The 22,333-nt window shown below is 48.6% G+C and overlaps 9 protein-coding genes across 9 annotated transcripts; 5 read left to right on the forward strand and 4 right to left on the reverse strand.

The window, feature by feature from the left end:
• Nucleotides 1-1,750: 1,750 nt before the first annotated feature.
• N7510_008103 (MFS transporter) lies at nucleotides 1,751-3,825 on the forward strand (the record flags this gene model as incomplete). The annotated part of the gene is made up of 5 exons (XM_056980028.1): nucleotides 1,751-1,927; nucleotides 2,026-2,455; nucleotides 2,520-3,298; nucleotides 3,397-3,495; nucleotides 3,715-3,825. The coding sequence occupies 5 exons, from the start codon at nucleotides 1,751-1,753 to the stop codon at nucleotides 3,823-3,825; spliced, it is 1,596 nt and encodes a 531-aa protein (XP_056833071.1).
• A 334-nt stretch (nucleotides 3,826-4,159) lies between these two features.
• On the reverse strand, nucleotides 4,160-5,808 carry N7510_008104 (uncharacterized protein; the record flags this gene model as incomplete). The annotated part of the gene is made up of 4 exons (XM_056980029.1): nucleotides 4,160-4,486; nucleotides 4,557-5,064; nucleotides 5,119-5,342; nucleotides 5,407-5,808. The coding sequence occupies 4 exons, from the start codon at nucleotides 5,806-5,808 to the stop codon at nucleotides 4,160-4,162; spliced, it is 1,461 nt and encodes a 486-aa protein (XP_056833072.1).
• Nucleotides 5,809-7,134: 1,326 nt separating this feature from the next.
• Nucleotides 7,135-8,397, forward strand: N7510_008105 (uncharacterized protein; the record flags this gene model as incomplete). Its single annotated transcript, XM_056980030.1, has 5 exons — nucleotides 7,135-7,182; nucleotides 7,240-7,389; nucleotides 7,480-7,511; nucleotides 7,563-7,860; nucleotides 7,909-8,397. 5 exons carry the CDS (start codon nucleotides 7,135-7,137, stop codon nucleotides 8,395-8,397), a joined length of 1,017 nt encoding a protein of 338 aa, XP_056833073.1.
• Nucleotides 8,398-9,783: 1,386 nt separating this feature from the next.
• On the reverse strand, nucleotides 9,784-9,990 carry N7510_008106 (uncharacterized protein; the record flags this gene model as incomplete). The annotated part of the gene is made up of 1 exon (XM_056980031.1): nucleotides 9,784-9,990. The coding sequence occupies one exon, from the start codon at nucleotides 9,988-9,990 to the stop codon at nucleotides 9,784-9,786; it is 207 nt and encodes a 68-aa protein (XP_056833074.1).
• Nucleotides 9,991-11,221: 1,231 nt separating this feature from the next.
• N7510_008107 (uncharacterized protein) lies at nucleotides 11,222-12,277 on the forward strand (the record flags this gene model as incomplete). The annotated part of the gene is made up of 2 exons (XM_056980032.1): nucleotides 11,222-11,577; nucleotides 11,656-12,277. 2 exons carry the CDS (start codon nucleotides 11,222-11,224, stop codon nucleotides 12,275-12,277), a joined length of 978 nt encoding a protein of 325 aa, XP_056833075.1.
• Nucleotides 12,278-13,538: 1,261 nt separating this feature from the next.
• Nucleotides 13,539-14,582, reverse strand: N7510_008108 (homoserine O-acetyltransferase; the record flags this gene model as incomplete). Its single annotated transcript, XM_056980033.1, has 1 exon — nucleotides 13,539-14,582. One exon carries the CDS (start codon nucleotides 14,580-14,582, stop codon nucleotides 13,539-13,541), a length of 1,044 nt encoding a protein of 347 aa, XP_056833076.1.
• A 465-nt stretch (nucleotides 14,583-15,047) lies between these two features.
• On the forward strand, nucleotides 15,048-16,943 carry N7510_008109 (uncharacterized protein; the record flags this gene model as incomplete). Its single annotated transcript, XM_056980034.1, has 6 exons — nucleotides 15,048-15,204; nucleotides 15,269-15,495; nucleotides 15,541-15,731; nucleotides 15,809-16,166; nucleotides 16,234-16,634; nucleotides 16,703-16,943. The coding sequence occupies 6 exons, from the start codon at nucleotides 15,048-15,050 to the stop codon at nucleotides 16,941-16,943; spliced, it is 1,575 nt and encodes a 524-aa protein (XP_056833077.1).
• Nucleotides 16,944-17,498: 555 nt separating this feature from the next.
• N7510_008110 (FAD-dependent oxidoreductase) lies at nucleotides 17,499-18,815 on the reverse strand (the record flags this gene model as incomplete). Its single annotated transcript, XM_056980035.1, has 2 exons — nucleotides 17,499-18,233; nucleotides 18,288-18,815. The coding sequence occupies 2 exons, from the start codon at nucleotides 18,813-18,815 to the stop codon at nucleotides 17,499-17,501; spliced, it is 1,263 nt and encodes a 420-aa protein (XP_056833078.1).
• A 581-nt stretch (nucleotides 18,816-19,396) lies between these two features.
• Nucleotides 19,397-21,539, forward strand: N7510_008111 (fungal specific transcription factor domain-containing protein; the record flags this gene model as incomplete). Its single annotated transcript, XM_056980036.1, has 3 exons — nucleotides 19,397-19,850; nucleotides 19,925-20,933; nucleotides 20,990-21,539. Coding segments are annotated over 3 exons (2,013 nt in total), but the record flags the coding sequence as incomplete, so codon positions are not given.
• Between the last annotated feature and the right edge of the window lie 794 nt (nucleotides 21,540-22,333).

Here is a 22,333-nt window from a genome sequence, read left to right on the forward strand (position 1 = left end):
TCAATCCAGTAACAAAATCCCTAAAATTAGATACGAGTTGTTTGTTTGATGATGCAAGGGGTACTGAGCTCAGATAACTAGAAGCGCACGAGGTGAAGGGGCAGGCAAGAGCAAATGGATCCCTTACGTCGTCATATAAACCAATGTTTCAGTGCCCAAGTGAAGCCATGCAATGAAGCAGATTAGCAGTAGATCTTGTTAAAGTATCATTGAATCAAGACCAACTAAGCTGGGCTACACTTCTTCATACACATGACTTTGCAGCAGGATTCTTCGGATGCAAGGAGAAGTAAAACAGAATCATCCCTGGATTTTAAAGACAAGTTATTGCCTACCCCATATTATATACCGCTTATTCACCGCAAGATGTGCTATATAATAGCCATATCCTTCTCTCTAGAACTTTCCAATCTAGTGAACCTAGCCCTCCTATCACTTTTGCTGACAAGTACAATGCGTTTTTACCTTGTTCCTGTCACTCTTCTCTTGTCCGCGACCCTGACCACTGCCGGTGGGTTTGCTAGGACCTGCACAGACATTCAGTACACTGGAGGTTCAACCCTACAAGCGTTGTGCCTTGACAATGTAAATGGTGAGGCTCGACGAAGTGAAATCGACATCAACCGCTGTGTGGGAAACTCCAAGGCAACCTTAAAGGTAAGCATTATTGTTAAGATTATCTACACGTTTCAAATCATACTGACTTTGACCTTACCTAGTGTATGAGAAAGTAAGCCTATATTTTCCTATGCGATATGAGAGGATCTCTGAGGAATACTAATATCTTGAACAGTGGTGACTTTAGTCAATCATGCCAAGCCATCACCATCCAGGGCGAGACTGGGCTCATCAGCGTATGCCGGAATGGCGGGGATGGGAACTGGCGGCAGGCGCATATTGATCTGAGTAAGTGGAGGCTCCCTCATATCTACTAAAAAAGATGACTTCTTATTCTCAGCTTGCTAATATCTTCCAACACTTAAATAGACCGTTGCATTACCAATACGCATGGTCAGCTTACTTGTTAAGCTACGAACTTCCTGATGATGATGTGATTATGACGAGTTAATGCATGGAACGAGATATGGGTGATGATCGACATGTCCTGGACTATGTGTGGTCATGGCAGAGGTTTAAGATCAAAGCCAGAGTCACAATACTTCTAATCGACGGTCCAATGTTCAGATATCAATATACAGATAGTACACGTAGTTCCGGGGTAGATCGATTGTGATAGTATCATGCCTTGTTGGGCAACGCATTCCATTACGTACTGTAGCTATATTTCGATCCTGTCTGTAGCAAACAGCCTAAATAATTCCTGGCCCCTGGCGTTCCATCCCTCGAGGGAAATGAACGATGATTTATTTCTGAATGTAGTTAGATAGGCTAAATTGCCCGCACCCGGTTTGCTGCGGATTGATTGGTCTCCCGAAGCCAGGCAATGCCACGGGCCCCTGTCGGAGCCAATGAGGATTCAGACAGAACCAGAAGGTTGTGGGTCGCTTTGCTCGCTAGCATCAAGGATGCCGGGAGAAAGCAGAAGCGCCAATGATAGGGTCGAGCATATGAAATGAGAGAAAAAAAGGTGAACGTGGCTGATTTGGCGTCCGCCACACTAAACAGAATAAAGGGGCCCGTTAATTAAAGACCCCGACCCCCCCGGTCCCTCGTTGTCGACCGACCGTTATCAGTCCTCTCCCCAAGTGCGCCAATAATCCATAATAGATCCGCTTGCCCGTTGCCACAGATGGACGTCGAACAATCCGTAGGCACAGTGGCCAATGCAGATATCGCCGACAAGGACAAGCCCAAGCACCAGACCCCATCACTGTCCTCGGAACGATCGATCGACCATGGCGAGCACGACTTGTTAGCAGCGCAGGTGGACGCGGTGCTGGCCGCTAAAATGACCCTTGTCAACGACGTGAGTGATCGATACAGTCATCAGTCATAGGTGGACCTGGCCTTTTTCCTCTGTTTGGGATGTGCAATGGAGTTAAGATTATTGGGGCCTTCGTATAGACTATCGACGAGATCGGATTTACTATCCACCACTGGAAGCTCTTCTGCCTGAATGGCTTCGGGTATGCGGTCGACTCGCTTATTCTGTTGATCCAGTCCATCATTGCGGTCCAAGCCCGGAAGGAATTCCAACCCAGCTACCCGACTGGCCTGACCATTGCGGTGTATACCGGCATGCTCGTTGGTGCTATATTCTGGGGGTTTTCCGCCGACATTATCGGGCGACGCTTTGCCTTCAACGTGTCCCTCTTCATCTCATCCGTCTTCACCGTCGTTGCTGGGGCCTCGCCCTCGTGGATAGTGTTGGGGTTGTTTGTTTGCTTGAGTGCCTTCGGCGCCGGGGGCAATCTGGTCCTGGACACCACCGTATTTCTGGAATACCTGCCCAGCAAGAATCAGTGGCTGCTGACCCTCCTGGCGGCGTGGTGGGGTGAGATTCTTATTCTCGGTTGCTCGTGAGGCCGCGACTAACTAACGCCTTTCGACCCCCGTAGGCCTTGGACAGCTCATTGCGGGCCTTTTCGCGTGGGCCTTCATCCCCCGATACTCGTGTGCCGATGCGGCCAACTGCACGAGCGCCAACAACCAGGGATGGCGCTACATCTGGTACACATCGGGCGCCTTTGTGTTTGTGCTTTCTGTCCTGCGGGTCACTATCGTCCGACTGGAGGAGACCCCCAAGTTTCTTCTGGCCGAGGGAAAGGATGAGCAGGCGGTTCGCGTCCTCCACAACATTGCGAATCGCTATAATCGCTCATGCAGCCTCACAATCGAGCGCCTGCGCGCCTGCGGCGAGACGGCACATCGCCAAACGACCACGGCGGGGATGACTCAACGACTGATTTCGCCAGGTGAGGTTGCCTTCCATTTCCGTGGACTCTACGCAACTCGAAAAATGGCTCTATCGACCTCCTTGGTGTGGTTCTCATGGCTTCTCATTGGCCTGGCTTACCCGTTATACAACGTGTTTTTACCAACCTACCTCGCTTCACGCGGCGCTGCCTTTGGACAACCCAGCGAGTACATCACCTGGCGCAACTATGCCATCAATAACACCTGTGGTGTCTTTGGCCCCATTTTAGCAGGCTTTATGTGCCGCTCGGGCTGGTTTTGGGGCCGCCGCGGCACAATGATCATTGGTGCAGTGGTCACAATGGTATTTTTCTTTTGCTATACGCAGGTGCGCACTGCCGCCGAAAACCTTGGCTTTACCTGTGCTATCTCCTTCTGCTTGAACATTTACTACGGTACTCTCTACGCGTACACTCCAGAGGTTGGTATTCTTTTTTGCCTTTGCATGACTCTTCCACTTCTCTCCTCCGTGACTATTCTCAGGTCCAAAATTTTCGGTCACTGATAAGTCGTTGACAGGTTCTTCCCTCGGCCCATCGAGGGACTGGGAATGGCGTCGCTATAGGTCTCAATCGAATCATGGGAATTGTCAGTGCGGTCGTGGGCAATGCCGCCAATGTGAGTCCCAATTACCCTCTTGTTTCTGGCATGACGATGGCGCTGACACTGAGTATAGACCAGTACGCCGGTGCCTATTTTTATTTGCGCTGCCTTGTATATTGTGATGGCGATTGTCGCTGCAGTATTCCCTTTCGAACCGTATGGTCGACGGAGCAGTTGAGACCAGCGAATGCCATTGGCAGTCCCAAAAGCGCCTTGTACATATATATTTCACAGTCCGGTCAGGGTTGCGATGATTTGACTGAGAATACTTGTATACAAGCCCGGGGCGCGGGAATGAGACAAGCAACGGAAGTCCAGGCCGGATTTGCGGAGATTCCCGGTTAGTTTGTTTTACGAAAACCCAGGTGGTGATCGGGTGGTCTCACGTATTTCGCGACTTACCCTGCATGGGAGACATATCACATGTGCCAAAAGAATATTTTGGGAAAGCCACTAAGCTTCCTTTTCATTCGCCTACGCACATCAAGCAAGCTCATTTAGTGTGCTCACATCTTCATAAAAGTCAGTACATTAGGGTTTCGTTAGTTTTTGTTTACAAAGACCACGGCCACTGAGCAATTGGAGTATGTAGCAAAGCGAGAGTATATTATTATCATATCAATTGAGCGGGTTTTAATACCACGGTAAAATGATCCTTGGCATTTTTAGAGGAAAGAAATCAACGGTGAAATTTCTTTAGCTCAACCCATCTTAGAGGCGGAAATACCAACATCGCCCACGAAACACCCACCCAGATCCCCAGATCTGAGCCATCTGCGCCAACCATCTTGGCAATAGGGCCAACAAACCAAATCTGGTTCATTGAGACAACCGCTCCGACCCAACCAATCACAAAGGCTACAAATGCAGCGATTCCGAGTGGCAGCTTCGCCGGATCTGCCCAAGCTTCCCAGTTGAACCCTCTGGTGCGACGGAAGAACAAGTGCTCCTCCAGGGCGATTGTGAGGTAAATGGTGACCCAGTAGCCCATCAAGGCGAGCCAGTTCTCAAAGATATCGTACAAGTAATTCCGGCCAGCAAGTGCGCAAACAGTATAGATAACAACGCCAACGCACGAATAGAACCAACGCGGAAGACGGGCCAAATGACGGCCCATGATCTGGAATCCGAGAGGAGGCAGAGTACGTTCCGGGGATATTGTTGGCAATAAGGCCGAGGGCAACGAGGACGCCTAGAAACTTGCCGAACCCACCAAGGCCATCGTAGCCAGCGAGAATCAACGCGCCGGACGATGTATTGTAGGCAGTATTCCAGTTGGGGTGAGTGTCCACGCCCGAAGCAAGGCCGACACCCAGAAGGTTGGCAAAGCTCAAAGCCAGTCCAACACCCAAGAAGGTCATCAGAAAGGTCTTCCATTTCTTCGTAGTGGGTGGGAAGTAGACGAAAAAGTCGGCACCGGCCGGAGCCCACGCCACAGAGGCAGACAAACAGAGGGAGAAGAACGACAATCGATTACCGGCTACCGTTTGGGCCGAGCCAGTCGAGACAATAGAAGTGTCGAATTTGGGACCTGCGCTACCGACAAGGACAAACGCAGCGATGAGCTGGGGAATCCAGGCCCACCTAGTGGCAGTTGGTCAGTATTTGTACTCAGTGAAGCTGGCGGTGGGAACTTACCTCTCGTAGATGTGGAACAACCGCATACCGAACAAAACAACCAACCAGGTGATGATGGCAACAATAATGATCCCTACGACGACGCTCATCCGACCGCCTGCGACGGCGGACAAGACCTGCCCACCCACCACGCAGTCGACCATGCCGTATCCCAGCATGATGATGATATTGAGCAGGCAAGCAATCTTACTGGGATAGTATCCCATGAAGTACCGAGCCACAACCTAAGATATTGTTAATATATGAGGATTCCTAACAATCAAAGGTGTTCAACACTGGTGACCATACCATTGTCCTGTTGCCGCTAGCTGGCCCAAACGTGCCCATGTAGGCAACGCCTGCGGCTCCAAGCAAAGCGCCAAAGGTAGCGCACAGGGCAGCGTCGACAAAGCCCAGCCCGTAGCTCAACGGGCCCAACATGCCCAAGGCCATATTGTTCGCCGTGATATTGGTGCTGAACCACAGCAGGCCCATTTGCATGTAATCGGCGGTCGAATCGCCATGGCGCTCCTCCAGCGGGACGCGCTCAATGCCGCGAGACTCGAAGAACTCGAGCGAGTTGAGGCGGTCATTGAAGCGGCCAAACGCGTTCTTCGGCGACGAGGACTGCGAGCTGGGCTCGGACGATATGGACTTGACAACCGGAGCGGGTTGGTTCCCTTTCTCCTCGTCCACCTGGGGTTGGGTCATGATGCCGTAGAGAGGGTGGAAACAAAATAGGTCAACGACGCAATCCCATTCAAAAAGCAAAAATAAAGAAAGTTTGCAGGAGGGAAAAACCGACGGGGAAAAGCAACCGGAGAAACAGTCATCAATAGTGCATGCAAATGCGGGAACACCTTCCGGTCCCCGGCCTGTGTAAAAAATCGGGTGGGTTCAAAGGTGTGGTGCGCGGCGAAAACCCGATCGCTACGAACCGGGATCGTGGGTCGGGCTGACTTAGCATACTGCGCGGATTATGAGCAGAGTTTTGCCCCATAATTCTAGCCACATCCAGCAATGTGTCGGTTCATCCAAAAGTCTGTTCATCCTGCGACTCGGGTCCTGGACCTTCAGTTTTGATCCTCTCATCCGTACCTGACGGGAGGATGGAGTGACTTATGGAATATTTGACAATCGATGATGTGATCCGCGATCTCACCCGGCATCTCCATTTCTGGGGCACAAGATGAAATTTCGGATCCCGCTCTCGACGATGATCATTACCCATGAGAGAATAGCATTGTCCTGGAAGTTCGGCCTTTTCCCCCCTCTCAACCAAGCAGCCGACGACGCAGCAGGTGGATCCCGGTGGGTTCCGATCCGGACGAGAGCTTCTCTGTATCCTTGCTGATTGGAAACTGCTTGCTCATTGGAAACTGCATCCACAGCTCGGGTCTGATCACCAGCTTTGTCTTGCTTTTACCGATCGCCAGGAAAAGACATTAGCCCGGCGATAGATGACTATCGGATAATGTATTTGTAACAACAAGCCAGCATTGTTGGAGACATGTGTGCATGGAGTATCGGAGAGGCTAGCAGGGGTGGTCGATCCAGCGCACGATGGGACTGCAAACTTCTGACTGCACGGTCCTGCTTGATGGAACTACAGTAATAATTTCGGCCGATCGGGCAATCCCATCGATGCTCGATCCACGGTTCTAGCGCTTGCGGACTTGCCATTGGCTCGATTGACCCTCCTTCCCCTGCAGCCAATGTACTGTAGGTTTCGCCGTGGATCAGGTCCGAGTTCTTGCCCACGGTGCAGCCCTAGTAGTGTTTTCGGCAGGTACCCAGGGCGGCACCGCCCTCATGGCCTCTTAAAGTCTCAGGGAGCTCGCCCCTGCACATGGTCATCGCCAAACACACATCATGCCCAACGACGGCGGGGGTTCTCCCCACGATCTCGTGGTGCAGTCATGGATCATGTATGGGATTGGGATCTTATTTTTTATTGTGCGACTGTTTGTGCTCCCTTGGTTGATCTGCGACGACCGCTTTTCGTTAACCTAGCCCAGATACGCTCGATACAAACGGATGGGATTTCACTACCAGATCGAAGACTATCTCATGGTCATTGCTGTGGTATGTATTGGCCATCTATTGTGTGAGCTCAACCATACTGAAAGCTGACTCACACAGGCCTTCTACACTGCCTTCGTCGTCACCAACATCAAGATCGCTGAGGGAGGGGGAAGCAGCTTGTACCTACCAGGCCAATATGAGACCTTTACTGCCGAGGATATCAAAGAGCGCATCACCGGCTCCAAGATTGAATTTGCCTCTGAGAATGTACGTTTGCTGAAATGGACTATGGAAGATTATCACTGACTGTTCCTTTCTGTTCTCCAGTGTCAACTATGCACCATTTATTGCTTAAAGGCCTGTATGCTGCTAGTATACTTTCGACTCACGTAAGTTGGCTACGTGAATGACTGGGATAATGGGAATCTGACCTTGGGCAGATCGAATCTCAAGCAGCACCGATTCGTGAAAATATGCGCGGCCTATACCTTCTTGGGCTGGTTAGCAACGGAACTGACTTTGTTTCTTAACTGCCATCCGGTATCCGGATACTGGACGCTGCCGCCGCCCCAGCGGGAATGCGCCACCTACTTCCGTTACGAGGTCGTTCAATGTGTATTCAACATCAGCTCTGATGTGGCGATTTTGTTTGTCATCTTGCCGATGTTATTTCGAACCCGAATGCCATGGAGGACGAAGATTCCTGTGTTGGTTGTCTTTTCCATGGGCATTGTTGTGGTGCGTTTATCCTGCCTTCCTGCACAGTCAGATCACTGATCGGATTAGATTCTTTGCGCCATAATTTCCAAGTACTTCACCTTTCGTGATATCTGGGACTCGAGCTACCAGTTCTGGTACTTGCGTGAGGCTTCCATCGGCTTATACGTGACCAATGCACCATTCATTTGGGCCTTGGTCAGGTCGATGGTCAGCTTCCTCAAATCAACAACCCATCCGACGGATGGAAAGTACAACACACCTCAGTACGGCACAAACCGCATGTCCCATGCTCGCTCCAAGCCAGGGACTGACACGCGGTCCACTCGCGTATTGACGCGCATGTACGATATTGAGACAATTGGAGACAGCGAGGAGCATATCATCGAGATGGGCGGGATCGGGAAGCATACACATACCTCAGGCGCCTCGACAGGTGATAGCGAGCCGGCGGAGTGGGCACACTCCCCAACAGATCGGAACTCCCCAACAGACCGGAACAGGGAGCAGGACCCTCATATTTGGAAAACGACAGAAATTGTCATTGAAAAGAGCTAGGACAATTCTGACTACTGGATGCGAGCTTGGTACTTCCCACTCGCGATCATGATTTACGCAGGGTCATAAAGGAGGTTCACACGTTGTAATATCTACTGGACTTTGTATGTGAAGATGGCAATCCTTTTCAGTCCTAGATCAAATTTTGGAATGAGCCACCTGTACTAATGAACATGGGTTATAAAGCGATAAAAGGGTAGATGCAGCTCAAATCTAAGAAAATCACGATCACATACAAGATCAGATTTTGTGCGGTGCGGACGTCATCAACATGTTGCTCGGCTTTCTTGATAGGCAGCATGCGCAAATCTGTGTACAGTGACTTGCACCCCAGCCTCGATTAATCGTCGCGCACAGGCCTCGCCCTACTCGAAGTGGACTGCTCAAAAGTAGCAACATAGGTTTTACAAACGCCACGCAGGTCTCCTTCAGGAGGCCCCTCGAAAAAAACTGGCCGGCCCTCGATATTTATCATCTCTGCATCGTTCCTTGGTAAATAATGTCACCGAAAACCTGTAGATACTTCCAGTTGAGGCAGGGCGCGAATGCGTGCTCTTCAAATGATGAAAATGGTGAGTGAGAGGGGGTGTTCATGTCACCTCTCTGGCCCATCCAAGGGACTGAAAGGATGTATGTGATGCATATTAACAATTATTTGTGATAATGTTAATATTTAGCTATAATCTACCTAGCTTCAGGTTTATATCCACATCTCGACCTAGCTGTTAGGTAACGACGCGGATATGCCTATCGGCCGAAATGCCACCAATGGAGATCGAAGACATCCGACCATTAAGCTCTTGTCCATGGTCATGTATTTGGCAATGTAAACTTCATTAGAAGAGTAAATAAGAGACTAGTATCACTGCATGACTCACCTAGTGAATCGCGGCGTATGAATCATCATGTCCCCTCTTAAGTGGCTGTTCTAGTCAATATTAGCGATGAAAATGTATCCAATACAATTAAGATCTAGTCAGAATTACCAGATACTAGCCTGTAATCGAGATACATTTTAATGATACCAACCCGGTTTCGCACTACCATGCATACAGTGGCACCGCAAAAGTCAGTGACCACCCCCCTATCTGCCACCTATATAGTGGCGGTGTAAAATCATCAAAATAGCCAGATTGAATCAATATTTAGTATACTACCCACTAGAATCAATAATTGCATATACACGACACGGCATACTCTCTAAGAGATTCTCCTGCACGTGCTACTATTCGCGACGCGTTCTACTGGTCTAGTTGGGGAAGTGGTGTAAGCGGTGAAACAGGGCGGTCAGAGAGGGGTGGTCACAGACTTTTGCGGTGCCACTGTAGCTCTACGTCTTCAGTCACCTAAAGCCACCACCTGCAAAGAATATCAGTCGCCCATGTCCTAGATTTGTTCGTGCATCAGGGTGAACCGTTCCGTGAGCACATGATTTTGAGATTCGACCCGGATATCCTTCACAAAAGGCGCGTATAAAACGGCTCGATACCAAAGTGACGCATACTTCTGTAGCGCAGCTCGAATGTCTTCGACCGTAATTCTGTGTGTAGCGAGTTTGATGGCGAGATATTTTAAACTAGTCGATAAAGTCATTATCTAATTTTACAAAAAAGAAAGTCAACGGGAGCAAGGAAAGTTGGTGGTGAAATTTTCAGGTTTGCCGGAATGTTTTCATGAAAAGATGTCACTATGTGTTTTAAAGATATGGCTCCTTTACCCCAGCTTTTACAACATGAGACACGGCCCACGGGGGTTTCGGTACGCTTTTTCGCTCATGAAATGCACTGTGCCACTATACCTTCTCAATGATGTTTGAAAAAATGAATAGTTTCTACATCAGAGACATTTTAAGACTTTGCGACGGTTTCTTGTCTACACGCTTGGTGCTGAATTTACAGCTACTAGTCTCATTCTTGTTCGTGTATTGCTAGTGCTGAGGTCCAGGTTCTGCATGCGAATTGCCGTTGCTACGCCTGATAACTTCACCGTTCTTTATAAGGATATGATATAGATACGGTCAAGAATACCCTCCATACTTAGTTTTCGGGGTTCGGATTGCTGAAGAAGAGCTTCATGTTAAGCATGTAAAAGGGTTCATTTTCTGTCCTTGGCGAGTCTCGCGCATCTAGCCGCACATAACGGGGATATAAAATTGGGTGGCTGCAGCATTCGACAGCCGCCATGGGATAAGCAGAATGTACCTTTTAGAAGCCAAGAGGCACGGTGATGCATGCATGTACAAGAACCTGCATACTACCATTACCGACCTACCTCTATTTGGCAAAGTTTAGAAGGTGGGGGCTTCAAATTATTATTATTATTACTTGGAAAAGTTTCCCCACCAGCACTACAGGCCTTAGCAACATGTGTAGTTAACTATGGCAAGATAAAAAGGCAAGATAAGAAACACAGGGTGGTGGGATGAGCTTTCAAAATGTGCAATGTTTGTTGTTGAAAGCTGTATTATATATAGCGACAGGTGCAGTTCATGGATACGACAGAAAGGTCGTTCATGTTGATGATTGACGATGTATGCAGTCTCAGCGGCTTCTGGTCATATTACTCAGTGATTACGAGATCGAGGAATATTTGAAATTACCGCCTAACCATCTTTAAAAAAAAGGACTTTTTGCCAAGGTGAGGCCTGATCCGGTCTGGTCTTTCAGCCCCGGTAAGCCCCACGGGCACCGAGCCTTCCCGACGCCAGTCAGCTGAACTGCTGAACCGCCGATCTGCTGCTGATTTGGGGCTATTTCAGTTCTCTTTTCCCTCCCCCCTTTCCCATGACAGGTTTTATGAAGTACCCCTCGATGCCTCACTCAGCATGACCAGCACACGCACTATTTTGGGACCACTAACAACAACATTTACCTATCCATCCTCATGTAGCGTCGCTGTGGAAGCATGTTCTGGGTGTTCGTCTGGCTGGCAGGCTCAAACATGCAGCGACAATGGTTACAACGACCAAGGTATCCAGGATAACATCGAATGCTGGCCACCACGCTCGAATTCCGACCTGTCAACAGGTGTCGCGCTAAATGGCTGGGGGTTCTACTCCCCTGGCCTGTACTGCCCTGCTGGATACTCGACCGCGTGTTCTGCAACTGGAGGTGTTGATGGCGGGTTCACATTCCAGTACCCTCTAGAACAATCGGAAACTGCTATAGGGTGTTGTCCAACGTGAGTGAAGTAGAAACTATAGCCGTTGTCGCTAAGTTTTTGATGCCTGTGGGACTATTTTCTGACTCAATATAACAGCGGATTTACATGTGACTATACCCTAGGTCCCCAGCAATACCAAACGTGTCATTCCGTATACTTCACAGGGTCCTTTCCGGCCATTGCTTGTTCCTCTGGAACAAGCAATGACTTCACATATCAAACCGTCCCCGCGACATTCAGCGCAGTGGCGTCCTCAATCGCCGAGGAAATAGTCGTTTCTAGCTACATCATCAACGCGCCATTGATTCAGCTCAACTACAAGTCAACCGATCTACCATTATCAACGGTGCCCCCAACATCGACGGCTACATCCACGACAGCGACGGCTACATCTTCAAAAGTGACGACTACTCCAACGACCACGTCCACCAATAAATCGGCCAGTTCCAATTTGTCTACGGGTGCCAAAGCTGGAATTGGTGTTGGTGCTGCTCTTGGGGCGCTAGCGTTGATTGCCGGGGCGATTTGGCTTTTATTTCGTGAGCGAAAGCGTACACAGGAATATCCTCAGTATGCGCAGGATCGTGTTCAAACTAGAAGGCACGAGTTGTCATCTGAAACTAGACCGCATGAGCTCTCTCCGAGCCACGCATTGTCTGAAGCAGGCTCAGGGATGGAACCAAAAACCCCGAACTTCGGACCCGCAGAATTACATTAGAGTGACTCCCCATTCGGATAGGGAGGCAAGGCATTCTTAACAGATACTACTTACATATGTATATGGCAGTTTCCCAAACCAACACCTAAAGCTACTATTTATCTGATCGAACTTGAAGAAGATCTAGCCTATGATGTCACGATTATTTGATATCGCATCAGGTGAATGGTGTATCTGCCGCTGAGAATTATGAGCCCTGGCTTATGGAAAATGATAGGCTTGACAAATACGTTCCTCAATATATAATAATTATCAGTGTATGTTGCCAAATCTTATCTCAGTCGTAATTGTGTTATATACGGTCATACCCCGACATGGCCACATCCCTGATAGGTGATAGTAATTGCTCTCGATAGACCCTCAACAATGACAAACCCTAGAAGACGATATAGAATTCTGGCCACCAGTCAAATATATGATCAAGGCATATACGACAGCATTCAATAACTAATCTTCTCATCCACAATTACCCCCCTGGAATAAGTTAATACGTTGGGGAACCTACTATTTGTGGGCTAGCAATACCTAGCAAGCATGCTAGATCCCCCTCTAAATCAAAACTCGACGCGACTAACTACTAAGGAGATATCCACGGTACCTGTGGCTACTTTGCGTTAGACCAATATATGGCACAACAAGCAATAGTTCCATCGACGAAAGAGCTAACCCACGAGTCTGACGATGACTGGCGTCTTAAGAACTACATCTAGAACATCAGCGACCCGCTAGGTCGAAAACCGATGAAAAAGGTCCATTTTCAGATATAAAAGATAAATGTATACAACAAAGTCAGCTTCGAAGATGTCTACCAGAGTCTTCTCACTTGATTTCATCTTGATTTATTTTTCATCTATTTGGGCATATTGGTGGGGCGGGGTACATATCTTCATTCCTACTTGCATATATGTACAAGATTTTAGACCGCGCTTGAAATTTTCGTGTTTCCGTTTGAGGACTCGCCTCTGAAAGGCCTGATTTGATCACTCAATGGGATGTTGTCATGGCAGGATATGATGAGATGCTCTGGCCTTCGTTCGCATTTGTGGACCTAGTTTCAGCTCTCATAGACGTATAGAAGGGCAACCCTTCGTGTGAAATTTAATTCTCTCTAGAACACTATAGCATCTAGACAAAATTGCGTTTGTCCTCACCCGCCCCCTACCTCGAACGACTTTTCTCACAGATTTCTAGTTCTTGTTCCGCAAATATATTTCTAACGCACTTGACAATTAAAGCACGCCTTCAGACTCCTCTAGCAGTTTCACCAATTCGTCACTCCAAAGAGCCGCGTAGGTGTGCGTGCCGTGGCCACGGGTCTCGCCACTAATCGGAAGGACAATGGCACGGCCCTTGGCAACTCTCTTGATGCCTTCCTCGAGGATACCCAGCTCGGGGGGTTGACCTGGTCGTCCGCCGAGTTGATGGCCAGTAGTGGGGCCTTGATCTCGCCGAGTAGCGGCCAAGGATCGTAGTCTGCGGACGCAGAGACGTAGTACAGCATGTCGTTGGCATCCGCGTCTCGAAGGGCCATTCTGATATTGCTGTGCAGAAACGCCTCTGCGGATTCTCGATCGGGGCATTCTTTCTGCCATTGCAGAGGTATCGACTTCATCCACATCAACGTATAGAGAGCGGCTTTCAGACCATGAACAGGCTGCGTCTCGTAGTCCCCTCTATTGTAGGTTGGATCCTCAGTGATGGCGTCAATTATCGCCTTGCGAGTCATCCGGTTCCGGCCGGCGATCTCTGTTGGAAGCGACGCCAACGGCATCGCAGCGTCCACGAAGTCCGGGTACGTGCCGGCCCAGAGCCACGACTGCATGCCACCCATGGAGGTTCCCATGACGAGCCGGAGGTGATTTACGCCCAGACCCTGAGTCAGCAGGGCATGGTCGGCCGCGATCATGTCTCGGTAGCCGTACTTGGGAAATTTGGCGCGGAGTTTGTCGCTGGGCTTGCTGGACTTGCCGTGGCCGATGCCGTCGCGCAGGATGATGAAGTACTTGGTGGCATCGAGAGGCTGGCCTGGATTGAACAGCTGGCCGGCGAATATGTCCCTCAAAAATTGCTCACCCGTGCCCCCCGTGCCGTGCATGATGAGGACTGCATTAGTGGTGCGGCCATTGGCATCGTATCGTGGCTCGCCGAGGGTGTGATAGTGAATGCGGAGTTTGGGCAGAGACTCGTCGCTAAGAAAATGGAAGTCCTTCAGCTCACAGTAACCCTCGACGGGAGTCGGCCACGGCTGAGATCCATCTGTAGAAGAAGCAGTTGTGGTTCCCGCAGTGACAGGATGGACTGCCATTGTGTTTAGTTTGACTTGTAGCTAGCAGTAGATGGCCGTGGTCATGAGCTGGGAATGGCATAAATTTAATTACGCTACGTAGGAACAAGGAAGAGCTGTGAGAGCAGCCTTCACTGAAAAAGACCACTTCCCCGCACCGGTGAACGTATCACTAGGAGCATTTCCCGTAAAATTACTCCAACTTACGGCAAGAGAGCTTCGGAACTCGGCATTGGATGCACTAATTTACTAAGTATGGACACCCTATCATCGGCAGTTTGCCGATCTACATCCGGCATACGTATTCCAGATAAAGGTGGTTGGTTCCAGCCGTTTGAGAAATGTGCGGGGTTGGAGATAAGACCAGAAGACTGTTTTCCTATAAAAGAGGTCTCTTTTGCATCTCTATCGAATGAGGTTATCGTCCCATGCGATTATCTCAACTCAGTTAGACCTGTGAAAACGGGCTAGTCAGACTTGCCAAACATGACCGCTGCGCAATCTGAGAAGACCACTGTCCCACCAATGGGCATTCAGCCTGTTGCCGGTGAATATTTCATAAGCCCAGAGGAAGATCGAAAAGTGCTGTGGAAGATCGACCGGGTTGTTATGCCTGCCATGATGGTTGTCTTGTTCTTTCAGTGTAAGATCCAATTCTTTATGGGGATGCCATTGGGGAAAATCATCTAATTATCAACGCCGACTAGACCTGGATAAACAGGCGATCAACTATGCGACCGTGTTCGATATGAATAAAGACCTGCATCTCTCCGGATCGGGCTTTTCTTGGGTAATCACAATATTCTATTTCGGACAGATGATCGGAACTTTTCTCTCTGTCTATACTATCAGTCGTTTCCATACAGTGAAAGTAGTCGGCATCACTATGTACGTACGCTCTTCCTTTGGCCCATTCTCTTTCCGTTCCTTATATGTGTGAAACTACGGCACAGTTTAATGAAGAAGTGATGCTAACAAGTGCTCTTACATTGGATCGAAGTTTAGTTTCTTCTGGGGTCTCTGCGAAATGTGCTTTGCTGCAACCAAGAACTTTGCCGGAATCGCAACTGCCAGATTCTTCCTAGGCTTTTGCGAAGGCGCCGTATCTCCGGGATTTATTACTATTACCAGTAACTGGTACAAGAGGACAGAGCATCCTATAAGGATTGCGTGAGTCGCTCCTCTTTGACTCTGAATCGAATCGAATCGGCCCCCCTCTTTGAACCAAATTAACCGTGCTAAAACAGTTGGTGGACTACATCCGGTGGGCTTGCCACCATATGCGGCGCCATCCTGATGTATCTTGTCGGTGGCGCCCACAGCATGGCCATCGCACAGTGGAGGGTGATGTTTCTCATATGCGGCGGTGCCACCCTTGTCATGGGCGTGCTTTTCTTCTTCACCATGCCACTCGATACCACCGTGGCATGGTTCCTAAACAACGACGAACGGAGAATCGCAACTGAGCGACTGGCACTAGACCGTGTCACTCGTGACAGATTAGAGTTTAGCAGTGCTCAACTGGTTGAAGCACTACGTGACCCACTCGCATGGCTCTATTTCTTGTTTGCTTTCTTTATCTGTCTTCCTTCGCCCATTCTAAAGGTCAGTGATAGCTTCCCTTTGCCTTGTAAAACAACACTTCCGTTTAACAGAAAAAAAAACGAAACAGTTCTCGTCTCTTGTCATCGACGGCTTTGGATTTACCAACTTTCAAACCATGCTCGTTGGTCTTCCCTCGGGGGCCCTTCAGATTATCGCAGTCTGGATGTCCGCTCTTGGGATGCGATGGACTAAGGACATGCGTTCATGGTGGGGATTCCTCATGACCTTGGTACCGCTTGTTGGCAGTATCACTATGCTTTCCCTCCCCAAATCAGACAAATGGGGCATTGTCGTTTCTACGTGGTTGGCAGCGTGTACGAGTTCTCTCATGATGATCAGCTCGAGTATGATCGCCTCGAATATCCAAGGAAATACGAAAAAGTCCGCTATCAGCAATATGTTTTTCATCGGATACACTATTGGATGCATCGCAGGCCCTCAGCTATGGACTGCACAGGATGCGCCAAGGTAAACACCCACTTGCCTCCCCCCCCCCAAAAAAACGCTGTCATCCGACGCTGACGCCTTTGTTAAAGATACACCAAAGGATGCATCGCTAGCATCATCAGTTGGGGCCTGCTACTGATGGCTTATTCAATCCACTATTTCTATCTGAAGAGGGAGAACAAGAGACGGGCGACGCTTGTGATGGAAATGAATGCCGCTGAATCAACCGCGAATGAAGAAGAGATCAGCAAGGCTGATAACCACATTGGCATAGAGATCGATTCAGATCTCACGGATAGACAGGATCTGCGCTTTGTCTATCGCCTTTGATGTCTCTTCATCTGTATATAATATTTCGCCAGGTTAAAGGGCTTTCAACAAATGTCTCACAACTTGTTATATTACCTTTGAAGGTGTAAAAGGTGTGACTGAGGCCTGCACAGGGAAGGAAAATGGCATTATGAAGAGGATTCTTCAATAGCGTTCTGAAGTTCAGGGATTTACTCTGCCTTTATAAATGTCAGGCCCTATTAGGTGTTAAGCACCGGTTCCGTACAATGATTTCCGATTCTCTTTCGAAGCCTCTTGTGTTAAGGGTTTATGACTATATCCTTCATATACTTTCTATGAGGGATTAAAGTTCTTTTAATTAGAATCCAAGGCATCTCAAAGGCGAAAATACTAAGTCATAAACCTTCACCTTACTAATATCATCTTTGGTAGTTAGCTATACTAGGATTTTCGAAGTTTCTTTATAGGGTGATATCATCTAATACTTATAGCGCCATCCTCAAGGTTGTTCCTATATTAACTGTGATAGGGAAGATTAAAAAAAAGTTATAGTTTGACCTCGTATCAATGCACTTCAAATGCAACAATAAAGGTTTATTTGCGACCAGATGTCTTCACATCATACAGCATTTCCTCGTGCTCACCACTGACAAACCCGAGAACTCGCTCCACTGCATTCTCACTGAAAAGGACTGCTTCACTCTCCGTGCTGCGTCGGATCAGGTCCTGGCCGCGTTCGAACATACCCTCTTCATATGAAGCTAAGGCCCTTTCCAGACTCGCTTCTCGTACATTTCCGAGACTCCAGTCTCTTTCGCACTCCTCGAAAAGGTATTTAGCCAGAAGTACAGCATCGTGCATGGCACAATTGACTCCCTCTCCCACAAATGGAGTTGAAAGATGCGCTGCATCCCCGAGTAGCGTCACCCCTGGAGCTGCATCACGTTTCCAACCAACGTCTTCTGCCTTCAAGTGGTGCAAGATCCAAGCACGGAAAGGACCCTCGGCATTCGTGACAATAGTTTTGAGTTTTGATGCCCAATTTCCGTAAAATTTATCCGACGATAGTATCAGCTGTCGCACAGCTTCAGTTCTTTCCACAGCATTGCCATCGCGGTGGTGGTAAAAGTTTTCTGGTACTATAAGACCAAAGTATATTCTGTATGTGCCGTCTGCCCCCTGCTGCAATGCCAAGCTCTTCCATTGCCCTATCGCCATCATCATTCCCGGTCCGGCCAATTCGTTGGCTATGTTGTAACTCGGGTTGCTGTGAGAGATCTTGCCTTCGATGTACATTTTTCCAGAATAAACCGGCTTTGCAGATGTAATCTAAAGAAGGCGATTTAGTTAATCACAAAGTGATCTCGGGTTGCATTGCCTTACCAAAGGACGGACTTTGCTCCAACCCCCGTCAGCCCCGACAATAAGGTTGAAACCAGTAGTTGAGCTGCCATTGGTAAAATGGATAATGCATCCATTATCCCTTCCCGTAGGACTCTTGGTCTCTTTTCTCTCGATGGAATGCACGCTGTGGCCCCATCGAATTTTGTGCGCAGGTATGGACCCAAGTAGAAGCCGGCGTAACTGCAGGCGATCGATCTCTGGAGCATCACGACCTTCACCAAAACGTCCAACCGTTTCTCCAGAATCTCTGACAATGTGTATCTTTGAGGCGTCCCAGCGTCCATAGACTTTGCTGAATTCATCGAATAAGCCTGCTTCTTTGAGGGCGAGTTGGCCTGATGGGCCATGGAGGTCCAGGGAACCGCCTTGCTGCCAAGGACCAGAAGTGGAAGATTCATCGCGCTCATAAATGACGTAGTTCGCCATTCCGTTCACTTCTAATAGCCGTGCGAAGAGAAGACCACTCGGCCCAGCACCGATAATTGCGATGGATGGTCGCAAATCCATTGGAAAATAGAGTATAACGAAATGAAGAGTGATAAAATGGAATTTGTTATAGAACATTGACTTTTTGAGTATCTGAAAGAAGCGATGTTTTTATATAGATGCCGTCATAGAATTTTCTATACATCCAACTCCGGTAAACCGATTTCTGATTGGTTCAATTCGGGAACCCACCGGAGCTCTCTCCGGTGGCGACCACTCGCACCGCTAAATTTGGAAACTCCTTGGACTCCCCGGGACCACTTCAAAGGACTTTGCCGTTCTCATCTAAAGCTGGATTTGATTGGTCGGTAAATCGGACATTTCGACAGAAGCCCTATGGAGGCCACTAGTTACTCACCAGCATCCCGCGGCTTTGCTCGATTTGCCGTAAGCAATGTGGAGGAGAGTGGCCGGAACTGCGCGAAAACTAACAGGTGTAGTGCAACTTTTGTCGACAGAAGAAACTCAAGTATTTCTGAATCTTTCTCGTTCTCATATGACATTATAGGCTTGGCTAATTAATTTGAAGGTGTTCGCGAGAGCTACCGAAATGCAGTACTTGCAAACCGTGGCCAGGTAGATGCGTATATTCGCGAGATGAGTCGTCATCCGCCACCAAAGGCAAAAACCTCCATGTGGCCGTACCATCTAGTACAGATGCCGAAACCGACATTGAGCATCGCCTGAAATGCCTGGAACGTACGGTCCAGTCTCTGGCCGTGTCCCTTGAGGAAGTGTTGCATGGCTTGTCCGCACTCCCACGAAGGGATTTGAGTAAAATACCCAACATATCCAACCAGAAGATTACGAGTGGGGAGAACAGGTCTAATTCGCAACTTTATATTGCTCCATCACATTCTTTCTCTTTCCTCCAAGAGGCACCGGAAGGCATCGAGCGCCTACCCCGACAAGGGTTTGAAGAAAACCGCCAGAGTGCCATGTCAGAGATTCGCAATTTGTCGTTTAGTCTGACTGCAGCACGAGTCGGAAATTCAATGGAAAGCTCAACGACTTTCCATGTGCCATCAAGACCTGCAGGATATTCACTCCTTGGCAGTAAGCTCATATCGCCTTCCATCACTATTTTTCTTTAGTAACATCACCTCTCTAACTTCGAACTTTTTCACCAGAATTTTTGGAGCAAGCTGAGCTTGGACAGCCATTCTTTCGCTCCCCGTCAGATGAAGTCCTTAAACAGATCGTTTTCGAACCTCAGAACGTCAAGGAAAAGGCGTGGGTTGTGTTCTTCAATTATGTTTTGCTTGCCGCGATTTCTACCGAGCAGGATGAGTACGAGGATAAGCTTCGACAAAATTCTCAACTGGCCCTTAATGATAGCCGAATTTTCCTTGAGCCAAGTATCGTTAACGTGCAAGCTTTGGCCTTGCTATCCATCCATGGCGAAGACTTCGCTGCACCTAATGTATCTTGGATGCTGTTGGGCCACGCATGTCGCCAGGCTGAAGCTTTGGGCTTACATGCTAGGGCTATTGAGGGTACATTTGACGAGTCCCAGCATAGGTTGTGTCTGTTTTGGATGCTTTTCACCCTTGACAAGTCCTGTGCTCTTGCATTCGGACGGCCTGCTTTTTTACCCATTGCCCTGTACCGCCACGTCCCGCTGCCTGACGAACAATTCATGCAAAATTTCCGTCCTCATGATACGGCAGTTTTCGGCAAACAACAACAAAATTCAAAAGGCTCGGACTTTGGTGCTTTGCTGTTCAAGAGTACCGTTGGGCTAGCTAAGTTGATGAGCGATGTTTTGGAAATATTGGGTATGGCTCATTCCGAAGAAGCCAAAGATGACATGCAATTCAAACTTGACGCTTGGTTTTCGAACACAAATATGGTAAGAGCCTCTCGCTATATGGGCCACTTTGAGGATGAAATAACCAACTCGCAAGATCAGGCATTGACGCAGGCCATGGACAACGAGCGCATTTCGGCAGATGCTAAACAAATCCGTGAAATGAATTTGGGAATCAGTAGTATCAATTTTCAATACTTGCACGTTCTGACTCTATTACTGAAGAACGATCGGACTTCGCATCTTCGTCTATCTTGTGCTCGCGAAGCAATCTCCCTTCTTCCATCTTTGGTATCGAACTGGGGCTCAGTATACAATGGAGTTATCTGGTATGGAGGGTATTTCCCTAAACCTTTAGAGCCTGCTAACAGCAACGTCTATATAGGCAGCTTCTCTATTACCCGTTCACTCCTTTCTTCGTGATATTCGAAAACGTCATCCAGCAATCTATCCAATACCCGACACTTGAGCAGGATCTACGTTTCTTGGCTACGATGGTAACTTACTATGCTGATATGAAATCCCAAATGCGGCATCTCGCTAGTGTTTGCTCCAAGCTTCAGCATACCGCGACTGTTTTCCTCCAGCTTGCTCAATCTCACGCTCGCAATAGTAATTTTACAACGCCCGCCAACAATGCAGCTGGCATATCCCAACATCCCAATTGTTCAGGGCTAGCTGAGCATGGTACAGAGCCGTGGGATGATCTGACTAGTACGGATCTGGGTAATTGTGACATGACAAATTACTTGAATTGGTTACCAGTGGACATGGACGTCACTTCACGGATACTTGAAGCTGAAATCCAAGATTCAAGATTTCATCATTCGGACTGCAAACCGGAGAGTAGTTCAACATACCTCCACAGGCCAACGACAGAGCGCATGTTTGATTGGTTTTTATGGGATGATTACTATGGCAGTGTCGATATTTGAAGTTGGGCTAGCGCGATTAGCGATTCTGAATAACTTACGTAGTATAAAAATAGCTTCCCATGGGAGGAGTTCAACGACCCTGGGGAACCAGATTCTTTGTCCCGGAATGTGTGATTAGACCTAATCATAGGGACGTTTTTCCCAAACAGGAGGTCTAAGCTTTTTGTCTCCATGGTCGCGTTGAAGATCACTATGCAGCGTCAGTGTGGTGCTTGGAGCGAACGGATGTCATCGTCGCGCCGGAATCGGAAGGCCCTTCGAGGATATCCAAAGGCTTGCGACCCAGGCGATAGCGGGTTTGTTCCGAACCACGGCTCTCGCCATCTCCGAGGAGGGGGCGCCGATCGAGCCGACTACCTTGATCGAGAGCGGAATGGACGATCCAGAATATACATAGTCAGCCCAGTACGATGAGGGGTACGAGAGCAGTCGTAGCACACGATAATCATTGAGCAATCTAGCGAACAGCTCAGCGTGTGAACCCATTTGTTGCCAGCCCGAACTCATGCAATTCAGCCGACATCAGCGATGTGAACCCAGGCCATTTCGTGAGTGGCTACGATTGGTACCGGATACATTCATGGTCCGCGGCACCATAGTCCGATACAGTGGATGCTTAATTTAAGTACATACGGCTTGCGTATCTATTATAGCAGTACCGCGGCGGGGCTTGTGAGCTAGCTAGGACAGGACGAATCCCCATTCACCAGGCTCTGGCCTCCACAAGACCTATAGGAGTTCTAATCCTTGATAATATTTTATAGCTAATTTATATCGTTCAAGGATAAACGGAC

Source organism: Penicillium lagena (genome assembly GCF_028827675.1).
Source record: "Penicillium lagena strain IBT 129212 chromosome Unknown utg000005l_segment0_segment0, whole genome shotgun sequence".
Lineage (NCBI taxonomy): Eukaryota > Fungi > Ascomycota > Eurotiomycetes > Eurotiales > Aspergillaceae > Penicillium > Penicillium lagena.